We start from the raw sequence: 26,268 nt of genomic DNA, 5'->3' as shown, positions 1-26,268 counted from the left end.
AAAAAAGTCACTTTCAGTTAAATTTTCCTGAGTTTCAGTCTTTGAAAACTGTGGGAAAACTTAATAAAAAAAAAACCTAATAGTAAAAACTAATTCCCCAAAGGAATTTTGCTACCAATCAATAAGAAAAATGTTTCCTCTTTTAAAAGGCAAAAAATATTTGTTTATTATAAATACAGTATTCTGCATGAATGCAACCTGTAGGCCAGAAGAGGGCACCAGATCTCATTACAGATGGTTACAGATGGCTGTGAGCCACACTGTGGTTGCTGGGAATTGAACTCAGGACCTCTAGCAGAGCAGTCAAAGGTCAGAGCTCTTAACCACTGAGCCAAAAAGCAAAAATACTACATATATGGAAATGACTGAGTAATATTTCAAGAAAAACACTTTCTAAAACATTCATCCTTTGAAAATGGCTGCTTTCATAGTAGAAATATATAAAATATAATCTCCATGGATGAGCTTTTCAAACAATCTTTATTGTCTGAAAGAGAGTACTTAGCATACTAGACCTATCAAAAGCTGAAAGCAATTGTCAGTTCATCCATAGCAAGCCAAATATCCAATCAGGGTTTCCTCATAAGAGTAACAAACTGAGACTGAATGGTAAAAATGGAGGCTGACAATTTTCTCTTATTCAATACTAACCAATGTGGCACTAATGTAGACAAAAATATGGCCTTGAAGATAATTATAATAAAAACTATCCCATAAATACTTAGAAAGCTTCCTTAAAAACACAGTGACTTTTCAGTTCTATCCCCAAAACAGAAAAAGGGGTATGTAAAATGAGACCAAAAGATTGATTCTAGAGACAGAGAAGCAGGCAGATAGACTTTTTAATGTTTCAGACAGTCGACACAAACCTTTATCTCATCTATCAGATACTCTTCTCAATAACTGCCCTGATAAAAAGAACAGATCTTTTGTAACACCTTCTCCATCATGCCTAAGCCTGGAGCTAGGTTCCTGTCAACACTGGCTGAGAAGCCCACACAAAAGGTGAATAAGCTGCACAGCAGTAGTCTTTATACTTCCTGTTGAGAGATTGTCAACTAAACATCTGGTGAGGAAGAGACCTGACTTACACGAAACGAATATATCATTCTCTAAACCACTTACATATCATGCAATTCAGTGAAAAGTAAAGTGAAGCAAACTGTCTGCAACTTTTTCTTACAATGGATGATAATCTTACTAAGGAAAGTCATTTTCTGACCAATAGCTTCTAAAATCATTTACTACAATATTTGTCACATAGTCATTGTTATCTTTTGTACAGTTCTCATTCAGGTTTCTAGTTAGGTAATATCTTTTAAACAATGCACATGGTCTTCATTATAAATGTTCAAAAAGAAATTACTTAATCTCATTCAATTTAATAGAAAAAAAGTGTCAATGCAGCAGTGCGCCCCATCAGTACTTGCCTTTAGTTTATCAGGAGATGTGTAAGGAGCCTCGGGAGCATAAATCCTGAAAATATCAGCAAGGCAGCATGCTACCAGTAAACGAACGTCTTTATCAGGGTGCTTGAGGAAAAAGTCAGATGCAAGATGTAAAGCTAGGTTCAGGTAAAGTTCCTTTTCCTCTTCAGAGTCCTGATCCATGTCCATGAAAGTTTTTACAACCATCTATACACAAAAAAATCATCAAATAGTCAGATGTTTCCTGTAAACAGTCATGTCGGGGAAAAAAATCATAGCACTTACAAAAAAGTTCACTCAAAATACACTTTCATCAGAAAATAATAAAATGAGATCCTTCTACAAGAAAAGGGTAAACAATTTTTAAAATATTTTTAACCAAGCATAATAGCACATGCCTGTAATCCCAAGACTCAGAAAGATAAGGCAGAAGAATCACGATTTCAAGTTTAGTTTGAGCTACAAAGAAAAACTCCATCTCAAAAAAAAAACTCATTAAATGCTTAATTTTAAAGCAATAGTTCTCAACCTATCTAATGCTGTGACCCTTTAATACAGTTCCTCATGTTGTGGACCCCAACCATAAATTTATTTTATTGCTACTTTGTAACTGTAATTTTTCAACTGTTATGAATCATAATGTAAATATCTGTGTTTTCCAAGAATCTTAGGCAACCCATAAAAGGATCATTTGACCCACAAAGGGGTCACAACCCACAGTTTGAGAATCACTAGTTTAAAGTAAGTATTTGTCATTTGTCCACATCTCTGTAGACCAGGCTTTAAGTTTAAAATTCCCCCTCTGCAGTGGCTATTATTCAGGGTCTGTAGCTGTGGAGACTTGTTTCACTTGCACAGTGTAGGAAGGGCTCTATGGCACTTAAAATCACAGCCCTTTCTTCTCTTCCTAATAGTTCTAGTCCATGAGAATCCCGGTACGAAAATTTCAATTTCTATCTGTTCTGGTTAATCTTAACATCAACTTGGCTGGATTTGAAATCACACAAAGATACACCTCTGGCAGTGTCAATCAGACTGTTTCCAGAAAGGGTTAACTGAAGACATATGACCCACTACTGAATGTGGGTCCCTGACTGGATGAAAAGGAAAAGCACTGAAGAGCCATATTCATCTCTCAGCTTCCTTACTATGGATGCACTGTGACCAACTGCCTTACCTTCCTGTTATCAGGCCTTCCCTTGCCATAACAGACTGTACCCTCAAACTGTGAGCCCAAACAAAGTTCTTTTCCTAAAATCGCTGTTGTTCAGTATTTTGTCATAGCAACAATGTATTATTAGCCATTGAACTACTTGAGATGTGATTTTTCTATTTCAGTCTACCCAAAAGACTGTAAAATGCAGATTCAAGAAAGAATGTCTGGGGTTTAACAATCTGAGCATGTACTGTTCTTCAGAGGTCCCATATTCAGTTGCCAGCACCCACATCAGGTAGCTCCCAATCACCTGTAACTCCAGAGCCTAAGGATCCAAAACCCTCTTCTGGACAATGTGGGCACTACATTTGTATGTGTGCTCATACCCAGCTTAGAGACACACATAATTTAAATTTTTTTTTTTAAAAACACTCTTTTTAAAGGATGTCAAAGATGTATTCCTAAGAAAAATGCATCCTTTACTTACCATGAAGTGACTAAGTACAGGATACAAAAAATATTTCTAGGTCACAGTAAAACAAAATACAATATGGACATCTCATTGGCTCAACAAGATAACCCATGTATATGTTACATAGAAATAAGTTGCAAGAAACAGATCTGTCTTCATATGTATTTTTATAGGAGGGAAATTAAAAGCAAATTAACTGAGAATTTATAGTTTAAATTCTGTAACACTTTTTCTAATTTTAGTATTTTGTAGAAATGATTAGTTAAAGCTGTCCTATCCTTACTTCAACTAAAACTCAACAAAATGTATTACTTCTTCAAATGAGAATGAAGAAAACTGAAGAACCTGAAAAAAACATGACATTTCACTCTCATGCTGACAAAAGATAACCATACAGCATCCACTAGGTGGTGCTACACATTCTAAATGTTGAACAGGGCCCACAGAGCATCAAAGCCTGTGGTTTCTCCACTTGCTGGAGGCCCGAAGTTCCAAAGTAAGAAATAAATACTTTATTCACACTGAACACATGGAACAGCCACGGGGATAATGCTGCTAGCAACCTCTCTGCTCTGCCATGCCTGATGCCAAATCCGACAAAACCAAAATAGACAAAATGCACTATTCTCAAGACATGAGCTCTCAACATCTTTGGGCCTAGAAAAAGTCAAAAGAGGGGATAAAGAGTTAGGTACAGAGTTAATTATTTTCCCTTAGAATCTCTTCATATAAAAATGGAAAACAAAGTGCATTTTGAATAAAATGTTATAGGAAAACCCAGAAATTATGTAAGAACAAAACCTATATGTTAACAAATTATAATTCATAAAGCTTATTATATGTATTTGTAAATAGCAAAAAGTATCAGCATCCAAAATTAAATCTATTTTCTATTTCTCAGAGGAGGAGAATGCTAAAAGTCATAGCAGTTGTAAGTACAAAAAATGATGGAACTGTGTACTAGCCAGCTTGCTGATGCTGTAAGCAGCTGACAGTAAAAACACATAACACAACACTGAACATGAAGACAATGAAACAATCAAATTTGTTCCAAGCCCAGATAAAAGGAATTTTCCCTACTGTATACTCAAATAGTGTTGCAAATCCCATTAACAACAATCACTAATCCCAGCATTCAGGAATCTTAGGCAAGATTATAAATTCAAGGCCATCTTGGGTTCCATATGGAGTTCTAGGCCAGCCTGTGCTACACAGCAAGAATGGCCTTAAAAAAAAATAAATAAAAGAAGACAAAAGGGGTTGGGGATTTAGCTCAGTGGTAGAGTGCTTGCCTAGCAAGCGCAAGGCCCTGGGTTCAGTACTCGGCTTCAGGAAAAAAAAAAAAAAAAAAAAAGAATGGCCTTAAGAGGAGGAAAAGAGGCCCTCAGTTATAACTCAGATGAGACCTCTAATTTTAAATATATCTGAGAAAATAGTATGCACAAAAGTTACTGTTAGCCAGCTTGTATGTGTATGCCTTCAAAGCATTTTTCCACAAACATGAGAGATATTTACCTATAATTTCTGGGATAAATCTGAGAAAATAAATGTACTGGTTTCACAAAAACTCAACATGTCAAGAAAAGATAAATATATAGAAAAGTAAACACAACCTACATAAAAAGAGTTGAGCTTGGCTCTACTGAATGAGACAGACACAGTTCCTAATCAGACTGAACTTGTCGGGTGGATGGGTACCTTATCTGCGACAAAGTACCTTCTCCTTCACGTAATAAGCCTCTGACAGCTGCACTCTAATAGCTTAAGGAAAAGTAAACAATATCCAGACCTCAAGTGTAGCTTATAGTAGTATTAACATCACGTACATACACATACACCACACAGCAGCCTAATATACTACTGTTCTGTAAGGCTTCTGACCTTTCAGTGATGCAAAGTTTTCCAACACTGACAAAAAGAAAAAATAACAGATCAGTAAACATTACAGAATGTACATGTTGAAATATTACATATAACTCAATAATAAGTGTAATTTTATGTTTTGTACCAGTTGAAAGAAATGGTAAGTATAATTTTATGTTTTCCATTAGTTGAAAAAAATGAGTATTATAATACTATAGCAGACAAGACAAAAGTCTAAATACACACACATAAAAGGAAAAAAGTGCTCAAGTGTAAGAATAATCTTGAACCAGGTTCACATGTACTTTGTCTGTTAATGCTACTTTAAACATTTTAATAGTCACAGGGGCCATTTTTTATTAAAAAAAAAGGTGAAGAATTATTCAAATATAATCTAAAGAATCCCTTGTTAGAGGAATGCCTCATACAAGGTAACAACCCGTCTTGGTCTATTGTGTGCCAGAAGCAGAGATAGACACTAACAGTCAAGCTCTGACTACTCTAAAATAATGCACCAGGAGGTAAACCTATAGCCAAGGACTCCTATATATATCTACAAGTTCTTTCCTATACCTGAAGAGTTGGGGCACGGGAGGGGATGACAGTGTGCATCAAACAGGAAGAAAGAGCAGATAACTTGATAATGGACAGTATAAAAATATCATGGAATATGTGTCAATCACTCTCCCAGTAGCAGAGGGGTCCCCACTGTTCTGTACCTGACCTATTCCCACAAACTCTTTCTGTACCATTTAAAGTCTTTAAAATAGTTTTCCCCTTGCAAAGCAAGTTATATGGCCCTACATGAAGATCCCCAAAGGAAAGCCCCACTGCCCCGCTGTCTGAACGATACATGTTCACTCACCTTTAAGCGCCTCACCATCTCCTCTTTAGAGATTTTATCTGAGATTTCTTTGACACCAGGAGGGTAAGTAATCTTCCCATCGTTGGTCCTTGTCTTTGAATGAGCCATGATGGAAATGTCCGTATCCCTAAAGCAAGAAAATTATTAGATACAAACTAAAAATATGCATGTACTATAATAAATATAAAAGAAAAGTTCTTATCCAACAATTTGTAATAACCTCTTAATTCAGAGTAATTTAGTCAACTAAATGAAAGCTAATGAAAATTTTCCAAAATTACTGAAAACAAATTTACTTATTCTATTTCCATTAGAAGCAAGCTATATAATTTGCACTAACTCTCCCCAACAAAACACACAAAATAGAAAAAATAACCAAAATAAATAAATGTTTAAATTGGGAAATGGGGGTGAGTATGATCAAAATAAGTTGTAAGAAATTCTCCAAGGAAACAAATATATTAATAAAAAATAAGGGGGCTGGAGAGATGGCTCAGAGGTTAAGAGCACTGACTGCTCTTCCGGAGGTCCTGAGTTCGATTCCCAGCAACCACATGGTGGCTCACAACCATCTGTAATGAGATCTGGTGCCCTCTTCTGGCTTGAGGGCATACATGGAGGCTGAACACTGTGTACATAATAAATAAATCTAAAAAAAAAATAAAAAATAAAAAAATAAAGTATCATAAATGATGCTGATAAAAAAATCTAGGATAAAAACAAGAACCCAGAGAATTAAACACTATAGCTTTCTATGTATCTGATCTCTGAAGTTATCTGCCACCACTGACAAAACCAGGATTCAGGGCTGGAGAGATGGCTCAGTGGTTAAGAGCATTGCCTGCTCTTCCAAAGGTCCTGAGTTCAATTCCCGGCAACCACATGGTGGCTTACAACCATCTGTAATGAGGTCTGGTGCCCTATTCTAGCCTGCAGGCATAAACACAGACAGAATATTGTATACATAATAATAAAATAAATAAACATTTAAAAAAAAAAACCAGGATTCAGTTTCAGTGCTCACATTGGACAAACGGGATAGAATATGTACCTATCCAAAAAAAAAAAAAATCTCCTGAGATTAATGTGGACTTCTATCCTAGCCCCGCACACACCACCCAAAAACGGTACCCAGATATCAATCTGTGCCCTACAGAAGCCAGAGAAGGTAAAAAGAGTGAAATAGTAACAGACAAATCCAGAGCATAACAAAGGGAAACTAAAATACACACAGAAAGAGCAAGTCTACCTTATGACTCACAGAAGACTGAACAGTCCACATAACTGCACAAGTATTATAAGACAGCAATTGGCAAATTCAAGAAGCAAAAGACAATAAATTCAAAATAAAAGGGATAATAAATCAAGAAAATAAAATTTCAACATACTCAGCAGGTCATACTTATATATGCTTGTGCATACATATAAATACATGTGTGTGTATGTAACAAAAAAAGAAAAAGGATATGTGAAGTGGGAACATAGGAGAGGTCCTAGAGGGTAGCTGGAGGAAGAAAAATAGGGAAAAGTAATGTAATTCTATTTCAGTTAAAAACATTTTCAAAAAGAAAATAAAATCTCAAAACCAACACACTACCTTAAAAACAAGAGCATCTGAAAATAGGTATTTCTCAGTAGCAACAATATACGCCAGGGTACAATAAAAATCTCATCTTCAATATGCAAACCCAAAGTTTAAATATAAGGAATGTGATTGTCAAGAATAGGTGAAATAAGTACATATTAGCCAAGCAAAATTTGATAGCTGTATGAGCATATGTATAAGTAAACTCAGAACACTGTTTAGCACGTGTTAAACCTTTGTGCATATATGATCCATGTGATCAAGTGAAGAGTAACATAAAGGAGACAGAAGCAAGTGGATCTCTTGTGACTTTTAGGCCCATTTGTGTGAGGTTTAAAATGCAGAAAAGAGAATGTTCTAAGTAAAATATCAGAAAAATATTCCCTAGAAAGCCAAGCAAAAGAAAGCACATGATCTAAATATCACACACACACACACAAACGCAAGCACACACGCATGCACTTACACATGGGTCCAGGGTCCACTTGTTTGTATGTGCTCAAAAGAAAAAAACACACATGTCTAGTGCAAGGCAATCAACACCAAGTGTCTATCAACCATAGGATAAGTAAACTGTGGTCTATTCATACAACAAAAACACAACTATGGAGTCAATCAACTATTGCTTTGTTAGAATAATAATGTAGATTAGCATTGGGGTTAACTGAAGGATATCAAACACGAAACCCCACAGAGTACATGCTTATATGAAAATTCTAAACCAGACAAACCTCTACAATGTATAAAGCAGTAGTCAAGTCAGAAAAAAAAAATCGGTACAATATACCTATCTGAAAAAACTTGCAAAAGGACACTATAAAAATACAATCATACTGAATGGGGGTGGGGGGACGACTTTACAAGTCAGGTAGAAGGCTGATGCAAAAGAAACTTCTATGAGTAAACAAGGATGGCCTCAGCTAAGACTCCTAGCAGCAGTGGATGCATAGCTTGAAGTGGCCATCCCCATGATCAGATTGCTGACTACCCTGGTTGTCATCAGAGTGCCTTCATCCAGTGACTGATGGAGGCAGATACAGAGACCCATGGCCAAACACTGGGCAGAGCTTATGGAGTCCTGTTGAGGAGGAGAGAGAAATCGTAGGACCAGGAAGGTCAGGGATATCGCAGGAAAAGCCATAAAAACAGCTAGCCTGGTTCATGTGAACCAACAACCAGAGAGTGCTGTGGGATAATGCTTTTGTACACTGTAAAGATTTGTCACTCATATTGGTTTAATAAAACGCTGAATGGCCAGGAGCCAGGCAGAAAGTATAGGCAGAGCAACGAGACTAGGAGAATTCTGGGAAGAGGAAAGGCAGAGATGCAATCTCAGTCAGGCACAGAGGAAATAAGACAAGAATGTCTCACTGATGAAAGGCACTAAGCCACTTAGCTAAACATAGACAAGAATTATGGGCTAAGTTATTATAGGTAATAAGGAGCCTGAGCTAATAGGCCAATCTGTTTATAATTAACGTAGGCCTCTGTGTGCTTCTTTGGGAGTGCCCCTTTAAACAAACAACATATTCATCAGAAGCCTAGGCTAAGTCACTCCAGGGGAGCATTCCTAAATGTAGCAGCAAACTTCACAACTGTCCACAAATAGACCAAGCTACACAACTGTCACATGTATGCAGAGAGTCTAGGCTGGTCCCATGCAGGCTCCCTTGAAGCATAAGTTTTTTGTTGTGTCTCGTTCCACAGCCGTTCACTCTTGTCATGTGTATGGTGTAGGCATGGATGTGAAGAGGTTAATCTGCCAGAGACATTACTGGTTGTACAGCCATAGTAACATAATGCAAGCACTTTCTTATTAAAATGAAAAAACAAGTATTTAACCCAGAGTCAGTAATCACACTATCAGATATTTTCTAAGAAAAATAGAAAACTTAACATTTACAGAAAATATCCCCAAATTGAAACCAATCCAAATGATTTTTAATGGGTAAAAACTGATATTAAAAAATACTAATCCACGCAGTAATTTAACAGTCACTATGCACAAAGTAAAGGATTATATACATTATATGGCTTCCTTATTCAACAGTCTCAAAATGATAAAAAAAAAACTAGAAAAAGACAGCAGATGAGCAGCTTTAGAAACAAGGGGGGAGAAGTGAGGAAACAAGAGGCAACCCCCCTCCTCACTGCAACTATGAATAATTAAAATTCTACAGCAGTGGTTCTCAACCTGTAGGTCATGATCCCTTTAGGGGTCACCTGAGATCATCAAAAACCACAGATATCTACATTACAATTCATAACAGTAGCAAAACTACAGTTTAAAAAGTAGCAATGAAAATAGATTGGTTCACAACAACATGAGGAACTGTATTAAGGGAAGCATTAGGAAGGTTGAGAACCAATGCTTTATAGGATTCAAGCATACAGAACTACACAAATATTGCAAACAATATTGAGCAAAAATTTAAGAATAAGGGACTCAGAACCATGGTTCAGGAGTTAATACATTAGCTGCTCTTCTACAGGACTCAAGTTCAACTCCTGGCACCCACATAACAACTAGTTAACGTCAGCACAGATGAGCTGTTCAAGTGTGACAGCACAGAATGCGCAAATCCGTGAATTCAAGTTACCATACACCTACTTTTTGCATAATATCTCAGCAGTAACTATTAGAGAAATGAGTTAAAATGGATCTCAGAGTCTACCAAAAGAAACACATAACCCTAAATAACTAAACCACAGTAGACTTTGAAATCATCATAATGGAAACAGCAAACATGGAGCCTGGGGAAAGGATTTAAGCATTAGCATTTCTATAAAGGTATGGAGAGGATTGTATAAACAACAAGAAAAAAACTGGCAAGGTTCAGAATTCATCTCTGAAGGGAAGAAAGGGGAAGGACGTAACACACAGAAAATGTAGCTACAAGAAAAGAGAACTAAAAAAAGAAAAGATAAGCTGGGCAGTGTGCGCACTTGGGAGGCAGAGGCAGGTGGATCTCTGTGAGTTCGAGGCCAGCCTGGTCTACAAGAGCTAGTTCCAGGACAGGCTCCAAAGCTACAGAGAAACCCTGTCCCGAATAAAAAAAAAAAAAAAAAAAAAGATATGAGCCAACAATGGGGCAGGTTTCTGAGTTGGCATTGAGTCTTATAAGCAGAGTGTAAAAGGCTGTGAATACACACAGGCTATTCCTAGAGTGAGACACGCCAGTCCCTATCTACTAAACAACTCCACGAAAGTTGTAAGTGTACATGTTCTTTCCCTGACCTCCACTTGCAGAGCTGTGCTCCTCCACCTAATACCTAGCCACATTCTGAGTCTGTACAAATGGCATTTATACATTACACTCACTATATTTCTTTCTCCCCTAGATTATTAACTCCTTAAGACAGCAGAGTATCATTGATGCTACTGTTACTAGCTATGATAGGCATTATTAGCAGTAAGTACTCAGAAAATACTTGCTGAATGAATGACATCTATTTTTGAGAAATTGTAGTTATAATAAACAGTGCAGACTAGACAGGGGAAGAAACCAAATAGAACAGTTTTCACAATCTTCCTAACGCTGAAACCCTTTAATACAGCTCTCCTCATGTTATGGCTACCCCCAATTAAAAAATTATTTTTGTTATGTTGCTACCTCATAGCTGTCATTTTGCTACTGTTATGAACTATAATGAAAATATCTGTGTTTTCTGATGGTCTTAGGCATCTCATGTGAAAGGCTCATTTGACTCCCAAATGATTCACAAACCATAGATTGAGAACAGCTGAAACAGAAGGAGACCAGTTAGGAAACTGATGAAGGAAGGAATACAGGCAATGGCTAAAATAAAGAAAACTGACTCAAAGAGTTAGAAATAATTATAACAGAAAATGAGATTACTATAAAATTCAAAGTATGAAAAGCTGGTTATTTAAATACTAACTGAGAATTCACTTGGTGCAATATACTAGGTACTAAAGCTACAATAATGAGCAACTGAAGAGATTGTCCACATGAAGGATGCTTGCTGCTTAAGCATAAGGACTGAAATCTTGATTCCCTAGCACCTGCATAAAAGGCTGGGCCCAGTGGCATAACTGTAGCTCAGCATTAGGAAGGACACACAGATCCAGGGGCTGGATGGCCAGACAATCTAGCCTAAACAGTGAGCTTCAGGTTCAACAGGAACCGAATGGAAAACTGCATAAAGAACAATAGAGGAACATATCCAACATCAGCTCTGGCTTTAAGAACGTACAGGTGAACACACACTCACAAGTATAATGATAAGCAAATATAAAAAATGTATACCCTGGTTATAACAGAGATGGTAGAAACTATAGAACAGTTCTTGAGGAAAATTAAGTTTCATCTAAAAGGCAGCTCTATTTTACTATTTAAAATCTAAACTTTAGATTCTAAAGTTTTATTTTTAAAAAAAAAAGTAAGACCATACAATGTTTTGATAACATCTACTGTTTGTGTTATGCAAATTTAAATTTTTAATAAAGAAAATGTGAGGCAGGGGATGGAAACATGGCCCAGCACTAAAGAGCACTGACTGTTCTAAAGAACATGAGTTTTGATTCCCAGCACCCACATGGAGGCTCACAACCATCTTTAACTCCAGTTCCAAGGGATCCATTTCTGGCCTCCGCAAGCGCTGCACATATGTGATGCAGGCAAAACACCCATACACATAAAAAAAGTTAATGTGAGATTGAGGAAACAGCTCGAGTAGTAAAGTGTTACATAAGCATGAGGACCTGAGTTTACCCCCAGAACCCATTATGAAAAGGCAATGTAGGGAAGGGATGGAAAGATCCCCGAGATTTGCAGCCAAAAAAAAAAAAAAAAAGAGGCGGGGGTGGCATCCTGAAAAACAATACCAAAAGCTGACCTCCATATGTACCAGAACACACACAATCACAAACACATCTGCATAAACACACATACCTACACACAGGAAGGGAGGGAGTGAGGAAGGGATGGAGGGAGGACAGGCATGTGAACTCCAGCACAGTGCAGACACAGGCCAAGTTCAGTCTTGTCTATGTAACAAACTCCAGGCCAGTCAAGAGTAAGACTATCTCAAAAGAGGGGGTTAGAGAGTGTAAGAAGAACTGAGATTCCAAGACTGAACACTGAGGAAATAAATATATTGATGGGGAAGAAATCAGGAAAGAAAGTCAAGGGGCATAACAAATACGAATGCATCAGGACAATAGAGATGTCTGAAGATGGAGGGTAGCAATTACACAAAATGACCTCAGCAAATACTTCCTCGAACGTGGATGATATTTTTTAAAAATGTTCCTGAGAGATAAAACCAAATCACAAGGCAAATAAAAAGGTGAAAAGGAAGCAGAAAGGAAGCAAGGCAGAAAGGGATGTAGGAAATGGGATCTACACCTTTTGGGAGAAAACCGAGACAGACACGCTCCTCCCAGACTGACACACCCAGGGGATCTGCTAGGGTCATCCCAACAAAATCTCAACTATTCCCTTAATAAATATAAAACAAGATTGAAGAGTAACTGCTTTAAAAAAAATTTATATAAAAATGAACCTATTTTATGTTAGTGTTAGACTCTACGTTATATACAATGTACACTAGGAAACAAAGTACTAATTTATTAACTTCCACTTCAAAAAGTGTAATTTTTTTTTGATTGTTCGATACAGGATTTTTCTGTAGCTTTGGAAAAATACAAATTTTAACTGTAGGTGACGGTACATACCTATGACCCTAGTACTTGGGAAATGGAAAATGGAGGATTAGAGCTCTAGGCTACATAGTGAGACTCTATCTCCAAAAGTTTAACAATAAATTAGTAAAAACTAAACTTTCACAAACTTTAGACCCTAGACAACGAAGAAGATCCTCAGAGATGCATACATGGACCAACATAGGAGAAAAAAAAAGAATATCTCGCCGGGCGGTGGTGCCGCATGCCTTTAATCCCAGCACTTGGGAGGCAGAGGCAGGTGGATCTCTAGTTCGAGGCCAGCCTGGTCTACAAGAGCTAGTTCCGGGACAGGCACCAAAGCAGCAGCAGCAGCAGCAGCAGCAGCAGCAGCAGCAGCAGCAGCAGCAGCAGCAGCAGAAGCAGAAGCAGAAGCAGAAGCAGAAGCAGAAGCAGAAGAAGAAGAAGAAGAAGAAGAAGAAAGAAAGAAGAAAGAAGAAGAGAAGGAGGAGGAGGAGGAGGAGGAGGAGGAAGAGGAAGAGGAAGAGGAAGAAGAAGAAGAAGAAGAAGAAGAAGAAGAAGAAGAAGAAGAAGAAGAAGAAGATCTCCTGAGTAAATTGGAAGCATGGGGGTCACAGGAGAGGGTAGAAAGGGAGGGAAATGGGAAAAAATGTATAGCTCAATTTAAAAAAAAAACTCTTATCTTGAGAGTTGGTTCAGTGGATAATAACACTTGTTGCTCTTGCTGGGTTGCATTCCCTGCGCCCATGTGGTGGCTCACAACCTTAAGTAGCTCCAGTTCCAGGGGACCCTACACCCTCTTCTAGCCTTCTTGAGCACTGCAAGCATGTGGTGCACATACATAAATACCAGAAAAACATTCATACATTTTTTTTCAATTGTGCTGGAAAGATGGCTCAGGAGGTAAGAATACTGGCTGCTCAGCCAGGCGGTAGTGGTGCACACCTTTAATCCCAGCACTCGGGAGGCAGAGGCAGATGGATCTCTTTGAGTTTGAGAACAGCCTGGTCTACAGAGCTAGTTCCAGGACAGGCTCCAAAACCACAGAGAAACCCTGTCTCGAAAAACCAAAAAAAAAAAAAATTTCAACTGAGTTTATTTTTCACAAATTTATAGTAAAAAAAAAAAAGATAACCTAGGATTATTTTAGTGAGTGATTTGAAACTTTCAGAAAGCACTTCAATTTAAAAATTATATGTATGTTGTTGCATTTGGTATAAACAATAGATGCAAGGAAATAATCTACATACTATAATCTTTGCAGAACTCAGTTATTTAAAAGAAACTACATTTTATTTTTAAAGCCAGGTGTGGTAGCAAACACATTTAATCCCAGAACTGTGGAAGTAGAGGCAGGAGGATCTCTGTGAGTTCTGGGTCAGCCAGGGATACATAATGAAACCCTGTCTCAACACAGAGATATTCCCCAAAAAGGAAAGAAATGTGTATTGTTTCTAAAAAGTAGTTTTATTAATATTTTGAAAATGTCATACAATGCATTTTGGTCATGTCCACATCTTTCCCCTTCACCTCCTAATCCAGCCAAGTTTGAGTTTGTGGTTTTTGTTAGTTTTGCCTTTTCTTTTTTTGAATTCCTGGAGTCCAATGTGTGCTGCCCAACAACTAAGAATAGTGGAAACTGCCCTCAGTGTAGCTGACCTACTGGGGTAATACCATTAAGAAAACTGACTCTTTTCTTTCCCAGCAGCTATCAAATGCCACTAGCTCCTCAGCTAGTAATGAGATTTTGTGCCCATCTCAATTGCTGTGAGTTCATATATGCAATAGCCCCAAGGTGTACAAAAGAACAAAACCAAACAAAAAAAATAGTTTCCTTCAAGTATAGCTGTGGCTCTAAAACTCTTTTCTGTCCCCTTTTCCTCAAAGATCCCTGAGCCTTAGGACTAGGAGTGTGATAGGTATCTATTCATTCCATTTAGGGTTGAGTACTCTACCATCTAAAAGAAATATATGTTAAAATCACAGCGATGGTCCTGGAGAAGGGTAAAAATCAATTTAAGAATTATTTAGGGGGGCTGGAGAGATGGCTCAGAGGTTAAGAGCATTGCCTGCTCTTCCAAAGGTCCTGAGTTCAATTCCCAGCAACCACATGGTGGCTCACAACCATCTGTAATGAGGTCTGGTGCCCTCTTCTGGCCAGCAGGCATACACACAGACAGAATATTGTATATATAATAAATAAATATTTAAAAAAAAATAAAAAAAAGAATTATTTAGGTTTTTGAGATGGGGTTTCTCTGTGTAGCCCTGGCTGTCCTGGAACTAGCTCTTGTAGACCAGGCTGGCCTCGAATTCACAGAGATCCGCCTGTCTCTGCCTCCCGAGTGCTGGGATTGAAGGCGTGTGCCACCAACGCCCAGCAATCATTCATTCTTGACTCAAAAGATATATAAGATCTTTCCATTGGATGAAACAGAAAAATAGCAATGAGAGAAATCACTACTCCTCTCAAAAATAAAACAAGCTTATCTTTAAGATGATCTAGTTAGAAATGAATCATGGTATTTCCATGATTTTCCTTAATGATTCATAATGTCTCAGTAAGTTCACTGTCACTGAATCAGAACAAGCTACTATTAGAATCCCTACATGCCCATGTTTACTGAAGCTGCTCTTTCTCCTGGGAGTTCACCTTTAAGGCAGAATTAGGACAACTATAGAGTTTATAAAGACTCCAAACTGCAGTCTTCCCCAAGGTGGAACCAGCAGGTGGCACATTCATTAAAGATAATCCATATAGCAATTAAACAAAATGAGAAATTAGGCTTATTCTTGTCAAGAACAATGGAAAAATCTAACAAGAGAAACTCTTAACAGTGGGGGGAGACAAATAAATGAAGCTATTCTCCTTTAAATGCATAACCTTACAGCAACATTTATTTATATTCCAACTGTTTAAACAAAAATGGTATTTCTACACGATGTGCAATAACTTAGCTAGCATCAAATTCAAATGTTGTCAAAACTCCTTAATATTTCTAATGACAGTGTTAACAGCCCTCGTGTATTCAAAGAGGATTGTTTCTCAGTATCAGTTATATGTGCAAGCCCTATCTGATGAAAAGAGAAAAATCACCACTGATGGAGGAGGGTCATATGTCTATTGGTTAATAAAGAAACTGCTTTGGCCCTTTTGATAGGACAGCAGCTTAGATAGGCAGAGTAGAACAAACAGAGTGCTGGGAGAAAGAAGCCAAGTCAGGCAGTCGCCATGATTCTCCCACCCAACACAGACTCAGGTTAAGATCTTCCCTGGTAAGCCACCTCGTGATGCTACACACATTATTAGAAATGGGTTAAAGCAAGATGTGAGAGTTAGCTAAAACTAATGGGCCAAGCAGTGTTTAAAAGAATACAGTTTCTGTGTAATTATTTTGGGTGTAAAGCTAGCCAGGTGGCAGGACACAGCCACTACATACCACTACAACATATCTGGTTTTTTTTGTTTTTTTTTTTTTGGTTTTTCGAGACAGGGTTTCTCTGTGGTTTTGGAGCCTGTCCTGAAACTAGCTCTTGTAGACCAGGCTGGTCTCGAACTCACAGAGATCCGCCTGCCTCTGCCTCCCGAGTGCTGAGATTAAAGGCGTGCGCCACCATCGCCCGGCTCACATCTGGTTTTAATCAATTAAATTGTCTTCGGTACAAATATGCTCCTTTAATGATTATTCTTATGTGTGTCAATAAAATATAGCATAAATATAGTAAAATATAAAATATACCTCTGTATTGGTGCACATTTGTGGCTCAATTAAATATGGAACAAGAATGTTCGTTTTTACTTCTGTGCTGTGTGGAGACTTACCATTATTCTCGAAGCAATACAGCTTGAACAACTCTTTACCTAATGCATTCACTGGATTAGGAAACAAAGTCATCTAGATAAGATGCCAAATATAAAAGAAAATGTAGGGAGTCTATGTGAATATAATTTGGTCATTTTATGTATGGGACTTGAACACTTGTAGATTCTGGAACCAATTCAACAGACACTGGAAAATAACCACAGTTTCCAGTAGTTCTTTTACAAAACACAGCATTTTTTTTTGTTTTGTTTTGTTCTGTTTTGTTTTTCGAGTTAGAGTTTCTCTGTAGCTTTGGAGCCTGTCCTGGAACTAGCTCTTGTAGACCAGGCTGGCCTTGAACTCACAGAGATTTGCCTATCTCTGGCTTCCAAGTGCTGGGATTAAAGGCGTGCGCCACCACTGCCTGGCTAAACAGATCAATTTTTGAATTCATGTTTTATTAATGTTATTTAAAAAAAAGACATGGTCATATCTTGTATTCATCTTCTTTAAAAAGTCAAGCACGGTGGCTTTTGCCTTTGATCTCAGCAGTAGATGGATTTACGTTGAGTTTGAGGCCAGCCAGATCTACATAGTGAGCTCCAGAACAACCAAGAGTACATAATGGGACTTTAAAAAAAAAAAAAGGTTCCATTAAGTCTCTTTACAAGTAGCATGTTTTATCTAAATAGTAGTAACTGTTCTCATTTATTGAAAGCCTTTTTATTTCTCTAGTCAGCAGTCAACTCAATGTCCATTACAACAGAATAAAATTATTGAACCTCCCTACTATCAGATCTCAGGCAGACATTCTTGCACCTCTTCTCTTTATAAACTACTTCATTGATAATATGGAAGCTCAAACAAGAACTTCCACAGCCTCCCATCACTAAATAAAATGTCTAGATATATTTGCACCTATCTTCTACTGTCCCTAGGAAGGAAAAACTAACCCACTGTGGCACACAGACCTCAGGCTCTGCAGCTGAGAGCTTCACCCCATTAGTTCTCTTGTCTGTTCACCATGTATCATACCTTACCCACTATATCTTTTCAGTATTTAAACACTATTCTTGGACAGAAGGCAGGCAGGTATTCACAGAAGGAAAGGCAAATAGCACACGTGCTTAGACTACATTTCTCATACTAATCCAATACAGCTTCTCAGTAAAACTAAAATCACTAAATTCAACACTAAAATCAGTTGTAATGTTTTCATCATGATCATTGTGGCAGACTGCAGAAAGGTCAACAATTTCCCTGCATCTCCAAGCATGCAATGTGGCTTGCTTTCTCCATCAAGAAGTACAGATGAGCTAGGGGCATAGCTCAATGGAGTACCCATCTACCATGACCAAGGCCTTTAGGTTTGATCCATAGCACCACCAAGTTAAGAAAGGTTTATAGCCTTCAATCTGAACCTGACCTGACCAGAAAATGACAAGCTCAATAAGGTCCTGGACGTTTGAGCAAGCCTACAATATCCCTTTGTAATTATCCATTTGTTAAATGAGAAAAGAGAGCCAGGCATGGTGGCATATACCTGTAGCCAGAGAAGGTAGACAAAATAGGAAGTTCAAGGTCACCCTCAGGTACGTTTTATCAGCCAAGTTTGCGGACAGTTTGTTGGCTATATGAAACCCCATTTCAAAATATCAAAATTAAAAACCATACAAAGAAAGAAACCAGTTAATCCAAATATGGTCTTCAATAAGTCAGCCCTAGCCAAACCACCAAGTAATCACATATACATACTTGGAGAAGCCTCACACGGACCAGCAGAGCCACCCTGATCGTCCACACCCATCCAAATACAAATTGTCAATTTGTAGAACTAGAACTGGGAATTATGTCATGGGTGATTTGTTACACAGTGAAAGCTAAATAAATGCCACAGGTTTTTATGTTACTAAACCAAATGAAATGCCTTCTGACCCTTACCTACTCCCCTTTAACAATATGACAAGAGTTGACCAGAGTTTCCTTCTTGAGACACTACTTTCCTTAAATCTCTAGTACTTTTACTTTTTACTGAGTTTTCTTCTCCTACTCTACTAGTCACAGTTATCCCTCTTACTTCCTTCCCTTCCACCCAACCTTTTTGTATGGCAGTTTTCTCTGAAATTGGAACAGTCTGAGATTGAAACATTCCATATCCCAGGGAAGCACCTTAACACAAAAGGCAAGCAACTCCAATTAGCTTCAGTAAGTCCCTGAAACTGATTAGATTCACTAGGCCTCTCCCTCCCACAATAAGTCAGACAAGACAAGCTTCAAAAACAAACAAACCGAGAAAAAAAAAAAAAAGAACAGAACAGCTGCCTGAAAGAAGCAGAAAACAGCCAAACTGCATAGAAGAGGTCCAGATCAACTGAACCACTGGAAAGGATACTCCTCAACATATTGATAGTTGCCTGCAGGCTGTGCAGTAGCTCCAGGTTCCCAGTTTTTATGAGCTGTCACCCATGTTGAGTGGGTTTTGGTGATACAGTTGTCTTTGGGTGATTTCTGGTCCTCTAATCCCTCACCTTCAGTTCTGTAAGTAACCCCAATAAAACTCATTGGTTCACCAATGTGGACTTGGATGGTATCCATATTTGATCTGTTGTGGGTTCCCTTACCTGGAGTGATTAGATAGAAGTATATGTTGAGTCTCTCCAGGAGACTGTCACGCAACACCTCTAAATATCAACAGTCTATCAGTGCTTAATTTATCTACTCTATTCTTCTTGACTACACAGATTTCTCTTCCATGGTGACAAGCTTTGTTATTAAACCCTCAAAACAACGAAGAAAACATACCAAGTTATCTTCTCTGAACATACAGTCCATGCATACAACAGCCTCCTTAATATGACATTTGGATCATCAACAACACAGAGAAATTGAGAGACCTGAACTAAATCAAATCTCCAAATTTCCTCCCACTCCACAAACCTCTCATTCTTTTGTCTTCTGTCTCAGCATTACCTTTATGCACTTACTTCTATCTCCCAGAAAACTAGAAACAGTCCTTGACAACTTCTTTTTCAATATTGAAAGTTAATAATCAAGTCCTATAAATGCTATCTGCAAAGCAAATTAAACCCACTACCCTTAGTTAGCCATCACTTCATCACAAACTAATCTGAGCTACCTCCAATTCATTATTCACACAGCAGCTAGGAAGACCTTAATATGCCAACGTCTTCCTATCACTGTCTTATTGAAATTTTTTTTTCTGGTCTCTTGATAATCTTTTTTTTCTTTTTATTATGTTTATGGTTTATTTAACTTTATTTTATGTGCATTGGTGTGAAGTGTCAGATCCCCTGGAACTGATCTTCAGACAGTTGTGAGCTGCCATGTGGGTGCTGGGAATTGAACCCGGGTCCTCTGGAAGAGCAGTCAGTGCTCTTAACCACTGAGCCATCTCTCCAGCCCCCTCTTATTGAAATTTTTAGACAGTTCGGTTACTAGAATATGATCAAACATACCAATATGAACACTTTCTCATTATGCTTCAGTCACGTGTCTATCCTTTAAAGGTGTCAAACCAAGACCGTTCTGTCTGGGGATATGCTATCCTGATACATGAGAAAATTCTCATAGGTCCTCATGCCCGGCTAGCACTGACTTGATGTGGGAGGTGATGTATGCTGTGAATGTTTTATTGCCATTGGTTAATAAAGAAGCTGCTTTCAACACATTTCCTGAAACCCAACAATCTTCTCTTCCAATAGGAAGAATTACATTCAAAAATATTTTTATGAGAAAAAGCAGGCATCAACAAGGATATAGTTTCATGAAGTGTAGAATATTATCAATGTGGAATGTAGTATACAATCATTACATAGCTGCATATCTCGTCAGTGAAATGACTGACAGGGGTGCAGGCTCTTGGCAGCAAGGTTGAGGACCTCACTTTCCTACTTCCCTCCAAGTTATCCCGACCTCCTCCTGTGTGCCCACATATATACATAATGCGTACACACAAATATAATAAGTAAATATAAGAAGAAACCTTTTTAAAAAGAATAAGTTGTGTTGGCATAACCAATATGCTGTGTGATCTGTGCTTAAATGTATGCACAAGATATGGATAATATGAATATAAAATGACATTTTCTATATAACTAGCACTACCAATACAAATCAAAACAAGCTAGGGGCCAGTTAAGATGGCCCAGCAGGTAAAGGCACCTGCAATCAAGCCTGACAATATGAGTTCAATCCCCAGAACACACATGGTGGACGGAGAGAACTGACTCTCACGATTTGTCCTCTGGCTTCCACAGGCATGTAGTGTCTCACTACACAAATACACACACTAAAATAAATAATGCATTCTTAAATATTGTGTAGCACAGTAGCACATTAATCTCAGCACTCTCAAGCCTATCTCTGAATTCAAGGCCAGCCTGATCTATATAATGAGTTCCATGTCAAGCTACATAGTGAGAACTCCTCTTCAAAAAGATCTATACACACATACACAATCAATCACTGTACATAATATAATTTGGAAATCAAAAAGCCCTAAAATAAAATACTAAACAACATTAACATAGATAAAGGGAAGAAGATACAAACTGAGAAGTCTTTGTATTTGTGTCAATTTTTTGTTGTTATTTTGTTTTGTTTTGAGTTTCCCTGTGTAGCCCTGGCTGTACTAAAGCTTACCCTGCAGAAGAAGGTGGCTTTGAACTTAGAGATGTGCCTGTATCTGCCTCCCCAGTGTTGAGACTAAAGGCATGTGCCGCCACCACCAAACTTTAGTGTCAAATTTTCAAGAAGCAGAATTTCAAGGGTAACATAACAGGTTTTTAAGAAAAAAATTATTGACTGTAAATTTCACCAGAAAAAAAAAGGAAAAGATTAGCAGACAAATATAAATAACCATTTTAAAGCAAACAAGCAAAGACAAAAGAGAGGCATGGTAAATAAAAGCAGAAATTGTCACTAAAATTCCAGCATTCTGGATGCTAAAGCAGAAGTATGGCAGGTTTGATGCTAGTCTGGGCTACACAAAAAATTCTGGGCCACCTTAGGCTACTCAGCAAGATTCTGTCCCTTGTTTGTTCATTTGTTTGTTTTTCTTTTTTTTAAGATTTATTGTTTATTTATTTATTTATTATTTATTTATGCAACGTTCTGCTTTCATGTATGCATGCCAGAAGAGGGCGCCAGGTCTCATTACAGATGGTCGTGAGCCACCATGTGGTTGCTGGGAATTGAACTCAGGACCTCTGGAAGAGCAACCAGTGCTCTTAACCACTGAGCCATCTCTCCAGCCCTATTTGTTTTTCAAGACAAGGTTTCTCTGTGTAACAGCTCTGGCTGTCCTAGAACTTGCTCTGTAAACCAGGCTGGCCTCGAACTCAGAGATCCACGTGGCTCTGCTTCCCAAGTGCTGGGACTACAGGCGTGTGCCACCAGGCCCAGCAAGACTCTGACTTAAAAGGCCTCGAAATTGAAAACATAATTTAGAAGCCAACAACCAAAATCAGGTACTTATATTCTTTTTTAACATTTATTTTATTGTCAGATATGTATATATGTGTCTGGATATGTGTGTGTAAGTACAATGCCCAAGGAGACCAGAAGGCTTATCCATCTGGGAGAGATGGAGTTACAGTCAGTTGTGAGCTGCCTAATGTTGGTGTTGGGAACTGAACTCAGGTCTCCTTCAAAAGCAATATGTACTCTTAACCACGAAGCCCCAGTGCCTCTCTACATAGGCATATTTCGCATGTATTATATCTTTGTGCGTATATTATATATTTATGCATGCATCATATATATTTATGCACTGTAATATATCTGTGCATATATTATTTGGGGGTGGTTTGTTTGTTTTCAGACAGGGTAGTTTGTCCTAATTGTACCAGAATTAACTCTGTAGACCAGGCTGCCCTCAAACTCAGAAATCTGCTTGCCTCTGCCTCCCAAGTGCTTGGATTAAAAGTATATGCAGCCAACATCTGGCTAATGCCTATACTCTTAACAGACCAAGCAGTTTTTAAAACACAAAGAAGAACTGGAGAGAATGATTCAGTCAGTCAAGTGCTCACTTTGAAAGTGTAAGTGCCTGAGTTGAGCTCCAGAGCCTATATAAAGCTCCCCCTGGCAATCCTAGTCCTGGGGAAGTAGAGATAAGAGGATCCCCAGGACAGCCCAGCTTAAGATTCCTTCCAGAAAAGATTATATTCAAGCCACAAGCAAAGTGATTCAAATTTATGTAAACTATTGAACATGAAAATTAATCAACCTAATTTATATCAAACATCATACAAATTTTGGGGGTGTTTTTCTTTTTCTTTGTCTCATAGTACAAGTTTTAAAACATCTTTCCTACTACTGATAGATTATACACTAGAAAAAACCAGAGGTCATAATTAACAAATCCGATTAATTTTTAGAGCCCCACTTCTTAAGCTATGGATCACACGCCCCATTTGGGGTCATGTAATTAAATGTGACAGTTGTAGAAACTCTGGCAGTATTAAAACGTTTCTTAGTACATAATGACCAAAGTCAAATGCACAATGAATATAAAACATAAATAAGACCACACCCATTCGCATCACACAACTTCAATGCTGCTTTGGTTCTGAACACACAGCACGGTGTGAGACCACATGACACCACACCAACACCACCTCACAGTACTTCGGCCCAGCTAAAAGGTGTGAGGTAGACTGCTGTTTTTACTGTACACACAGTCTTCTGTTCTTACAGACTCGTGACTTAGTTACTATTTCCTATGGTCATTCCTCTGTATGTAAATATTAAGTCATCTTTGGACTGTATTGTGTTAGCATGTGAGATTTTAAAAACTGCTATTCTCAGTTGCTACCTTGAGTTTTATTAAGAAACTGTTAAATATGGGGCAGGAGAATTGGCTTAGTCAGCTGAACAAGCACGAGGACCTAAGTCTGGGTCCCCAGCGCTCATGTCAAAGCTGAATGTGTTGATGCTTGCCTGTAACCCACAGACCCAGTCTAACTAAATCAATGAGCTCCAGGCTTAATGAAATACCTATCTCAAAAAGAAGATAGAATGACCAAGGAGAACATCCATCACCATCCTCTGACCTACACCTACACCCACACACATACACACACACACAGAGGCACGCATGTATGCACTACAACACACATACTGGTCAAAACAACAACAACAAAAATTATATTCTGGCTTGTGATTAAAAGAGAATTTCAAACGATTTCTAAAACAGCCATAAGCATACCACTGCCATTCAATACTATGTATTTACGTGAAGGATATTCTCAGCACTGATGACTGAAAAATGTTGAGATGTTCAATTCTGCAGTATCAAATACTCAGCCAAGATTCAATTTTTATGTTAAAAAAATCTATTGCTAGTATACAAATTTACTTTTTCTTTAATGGTAAAATTATATAAACAACAAAAATTATTTTAAAATAAATTTCTTTATAATTATCAATAAATAGTTGGGCGGTGGTGGCACACGCCTTCAGTCCCAGCACTCAGGAGGTAGAGGCAGTCTGATCGAAAGTGGGTTCCAAGACAGGCAGTGCTGCTACACAGAGAAACCATCTCAAAATGAAAAAAAATTTACCAATAAATATTGTAATTGTACACCTGCTTTTATATCTATTCTCCAGGTCAAATAAGCATTTCTCAGGCAAGATGAAGTCATGAGTAGAAAAGGTTTTAAGAAACTCAGATTTGCTGGGTGGTGCTGATGCAGGCCTTTATCCCAGCACTCAGGAGGCAGAGAGGCAGGCTTCTCTGAGTTTGAAGTCAGCATGGTCTACAAAGTGATTCCAGGACAGCTGGGGCTGTTATACAGAGAAACTCTGTCTCAAAAAACTACACAAACAAACACACATACATACACACACGCAGAGAGAGAAAAAAAACACAAACCTCAGATTTACAGACCCCAGAGCCCTCACTGAACCTTTTTTCAAACAAGCAATCTAAGGTGACAACCATCTGTTTACAATGCATGTCTTAACAAAGTCAAATCATCCTAACTAAAATGCAATTTAATGAAACAAGGACATACCCTATGTTACGAAATGTAAAAAAAAAAACATACAAACCATAAAATAACCCTATGGTTTAAACACACACACACAAAAAAAAAAAAAAACAAAAAAAAAAAAAAATAAAAAAAATAAAAAAAAAAAAAAAACACACACACACACACACACACAAGAAATGGGGCTTGAGAGATGGCACAGCAGTTAAGAACACTGGGACTCAGGTTCAGTTCCCCACATGGCAGCTCACAACCACACCCCAGTGACACATCTCCAACAAGGCCACACCTCCATCTGTAACTCCAGTTACAGGGGACCCAATACCCTCTTGTCTCTGTAGGCATCAGACACACATGTGATGCACAGACAGTGAGTCAAAACACCAACAGACATGAAACAATTTTTAAAATCAGCATAATACATATAAAACATAGAAATTAGACAGTTATATACTTGGAAACTCTTGGAGCTTAAAGCATTCATACTAAAAAGAAGAAAGAAATCTGAGGTTTATATTTTCTCTCTCTCTCTCTCTGTGGGTATGTGTGTGCGTGTGCGTGTGTGTGTGTGTGTGGTTTTTTTGAGACAGTTTCTCTGTATTAACAGCCCCAGCTGTCCTGGAACTTGCTTTGTAGACCAGGCTGACCTCAAACTCAGAGAAGCCTGCCTCTGCCTCCTGAGTGCTGAAATTAAAGGTGTGCATCACCACTACCCAGCAAGCAGTAAAATAAAGGTAAGAGTTGAAATTAAATAGGAGGCTGTGTAAAAACAGCTGGAAGAATGGACAAGTCTCTGAAGTGGATGATTAATAGGAAAGAGAAATTATTGACAATAAAACAACATGAGTAAAATGAAGACTTGCACTATAAACTAAAAAAAATTAAAGAACAAAAGATAATACTTTAAATCAGAAATCAGTACCTTTTTTTTTTTTTTAAGATAAAAGACCACATAGTAAAGGTTTTTAGTCTGGGATTCTATCTTCTGTCACAACTACACATACATCTCTGTATTTATACGACTAATACAACCAGACAATGTGAATGGATATACATATGTTTCAATATAATTTTTATTAGGGGAAAAAAAAAGACACACTAAAGACTCTGTCCCCTCCCCTTCCCACCCAACACCTTGGTTTTTTCAAACAAGGCTTCTCTGTGTAACAGCCCTGGAACTCACTCTGAAGATCAGGATGGCCTCAAACTCACAGAAACCAACCTGTACCTGCCTCCCAAGTGCTGGTATTAAAGGCATGTGCCACCATTCCTGGCTGAAGACTCTTAATTTATGTCAATAAATTTGATATCTGGTGACATAATTTCCTAGAAAAATTTAAGTAACAAAATTTATTCAAAATACGAAAATATACGGCTTAAATATCATTAAATTTTTAAATCTTGCCACAAGATT

General features: G+C 38.0%; 1 protein-coding gene across 5 annotated transcripts in view; it reads right to left on the bottom strand.

The window, feature by feature from the left end:
- Positions 1 to 26,268, bottom strand: part of Pds5b (PDS5 cohesin associated factor B) — a 153,132-nt gene that overhangs the window by 97,760 nt on the left and 29,104 nt on the right. For all 5 annotated transcript variants that reach the window (XM_041677965.1, XM_041677966.1, XM_041677969.1 and 2 more), the window contains exons 2-3: positions 5,784 to 5,910; positions 1,431 to 1,634 (exon numbers count right to left, since the gene is read on the bottom strand). In XM_041677965.1, coding sequence (XP_041533899.1) covers positions 1,431 to 1,634; positions 5,784 to 5,891 — 312 coding nt within the window. In that variant the 5' untranslated portion in view covers positions 5,892 to 5,910. The remainder of the gene's footprint in view (positions 1 to 1,430; positions 1,635 to 5,783; positions 5,911 to 26,268) is intronic.

The sequence above is a fragment of the Microtus oregoni genome, unplaced genomic scaffold (genome assembly GCF_018167655.1).
Source record: "Microtus oregoni isolate MIOR12 unplaced genomic scaffold, Mior012 000029F_ref0000214, whole genome shotgun sequence".
In the NCBI taxonomy this organism is placed as follows: Eukaryota; Metazoa; Chordata; class Mammalia; order Rodentia; family Cricetidae; genus Microtus; species Microtus oregoni.
This window is presented reverse-complemented; position numbering and strand designations above follow the sequence as displayed.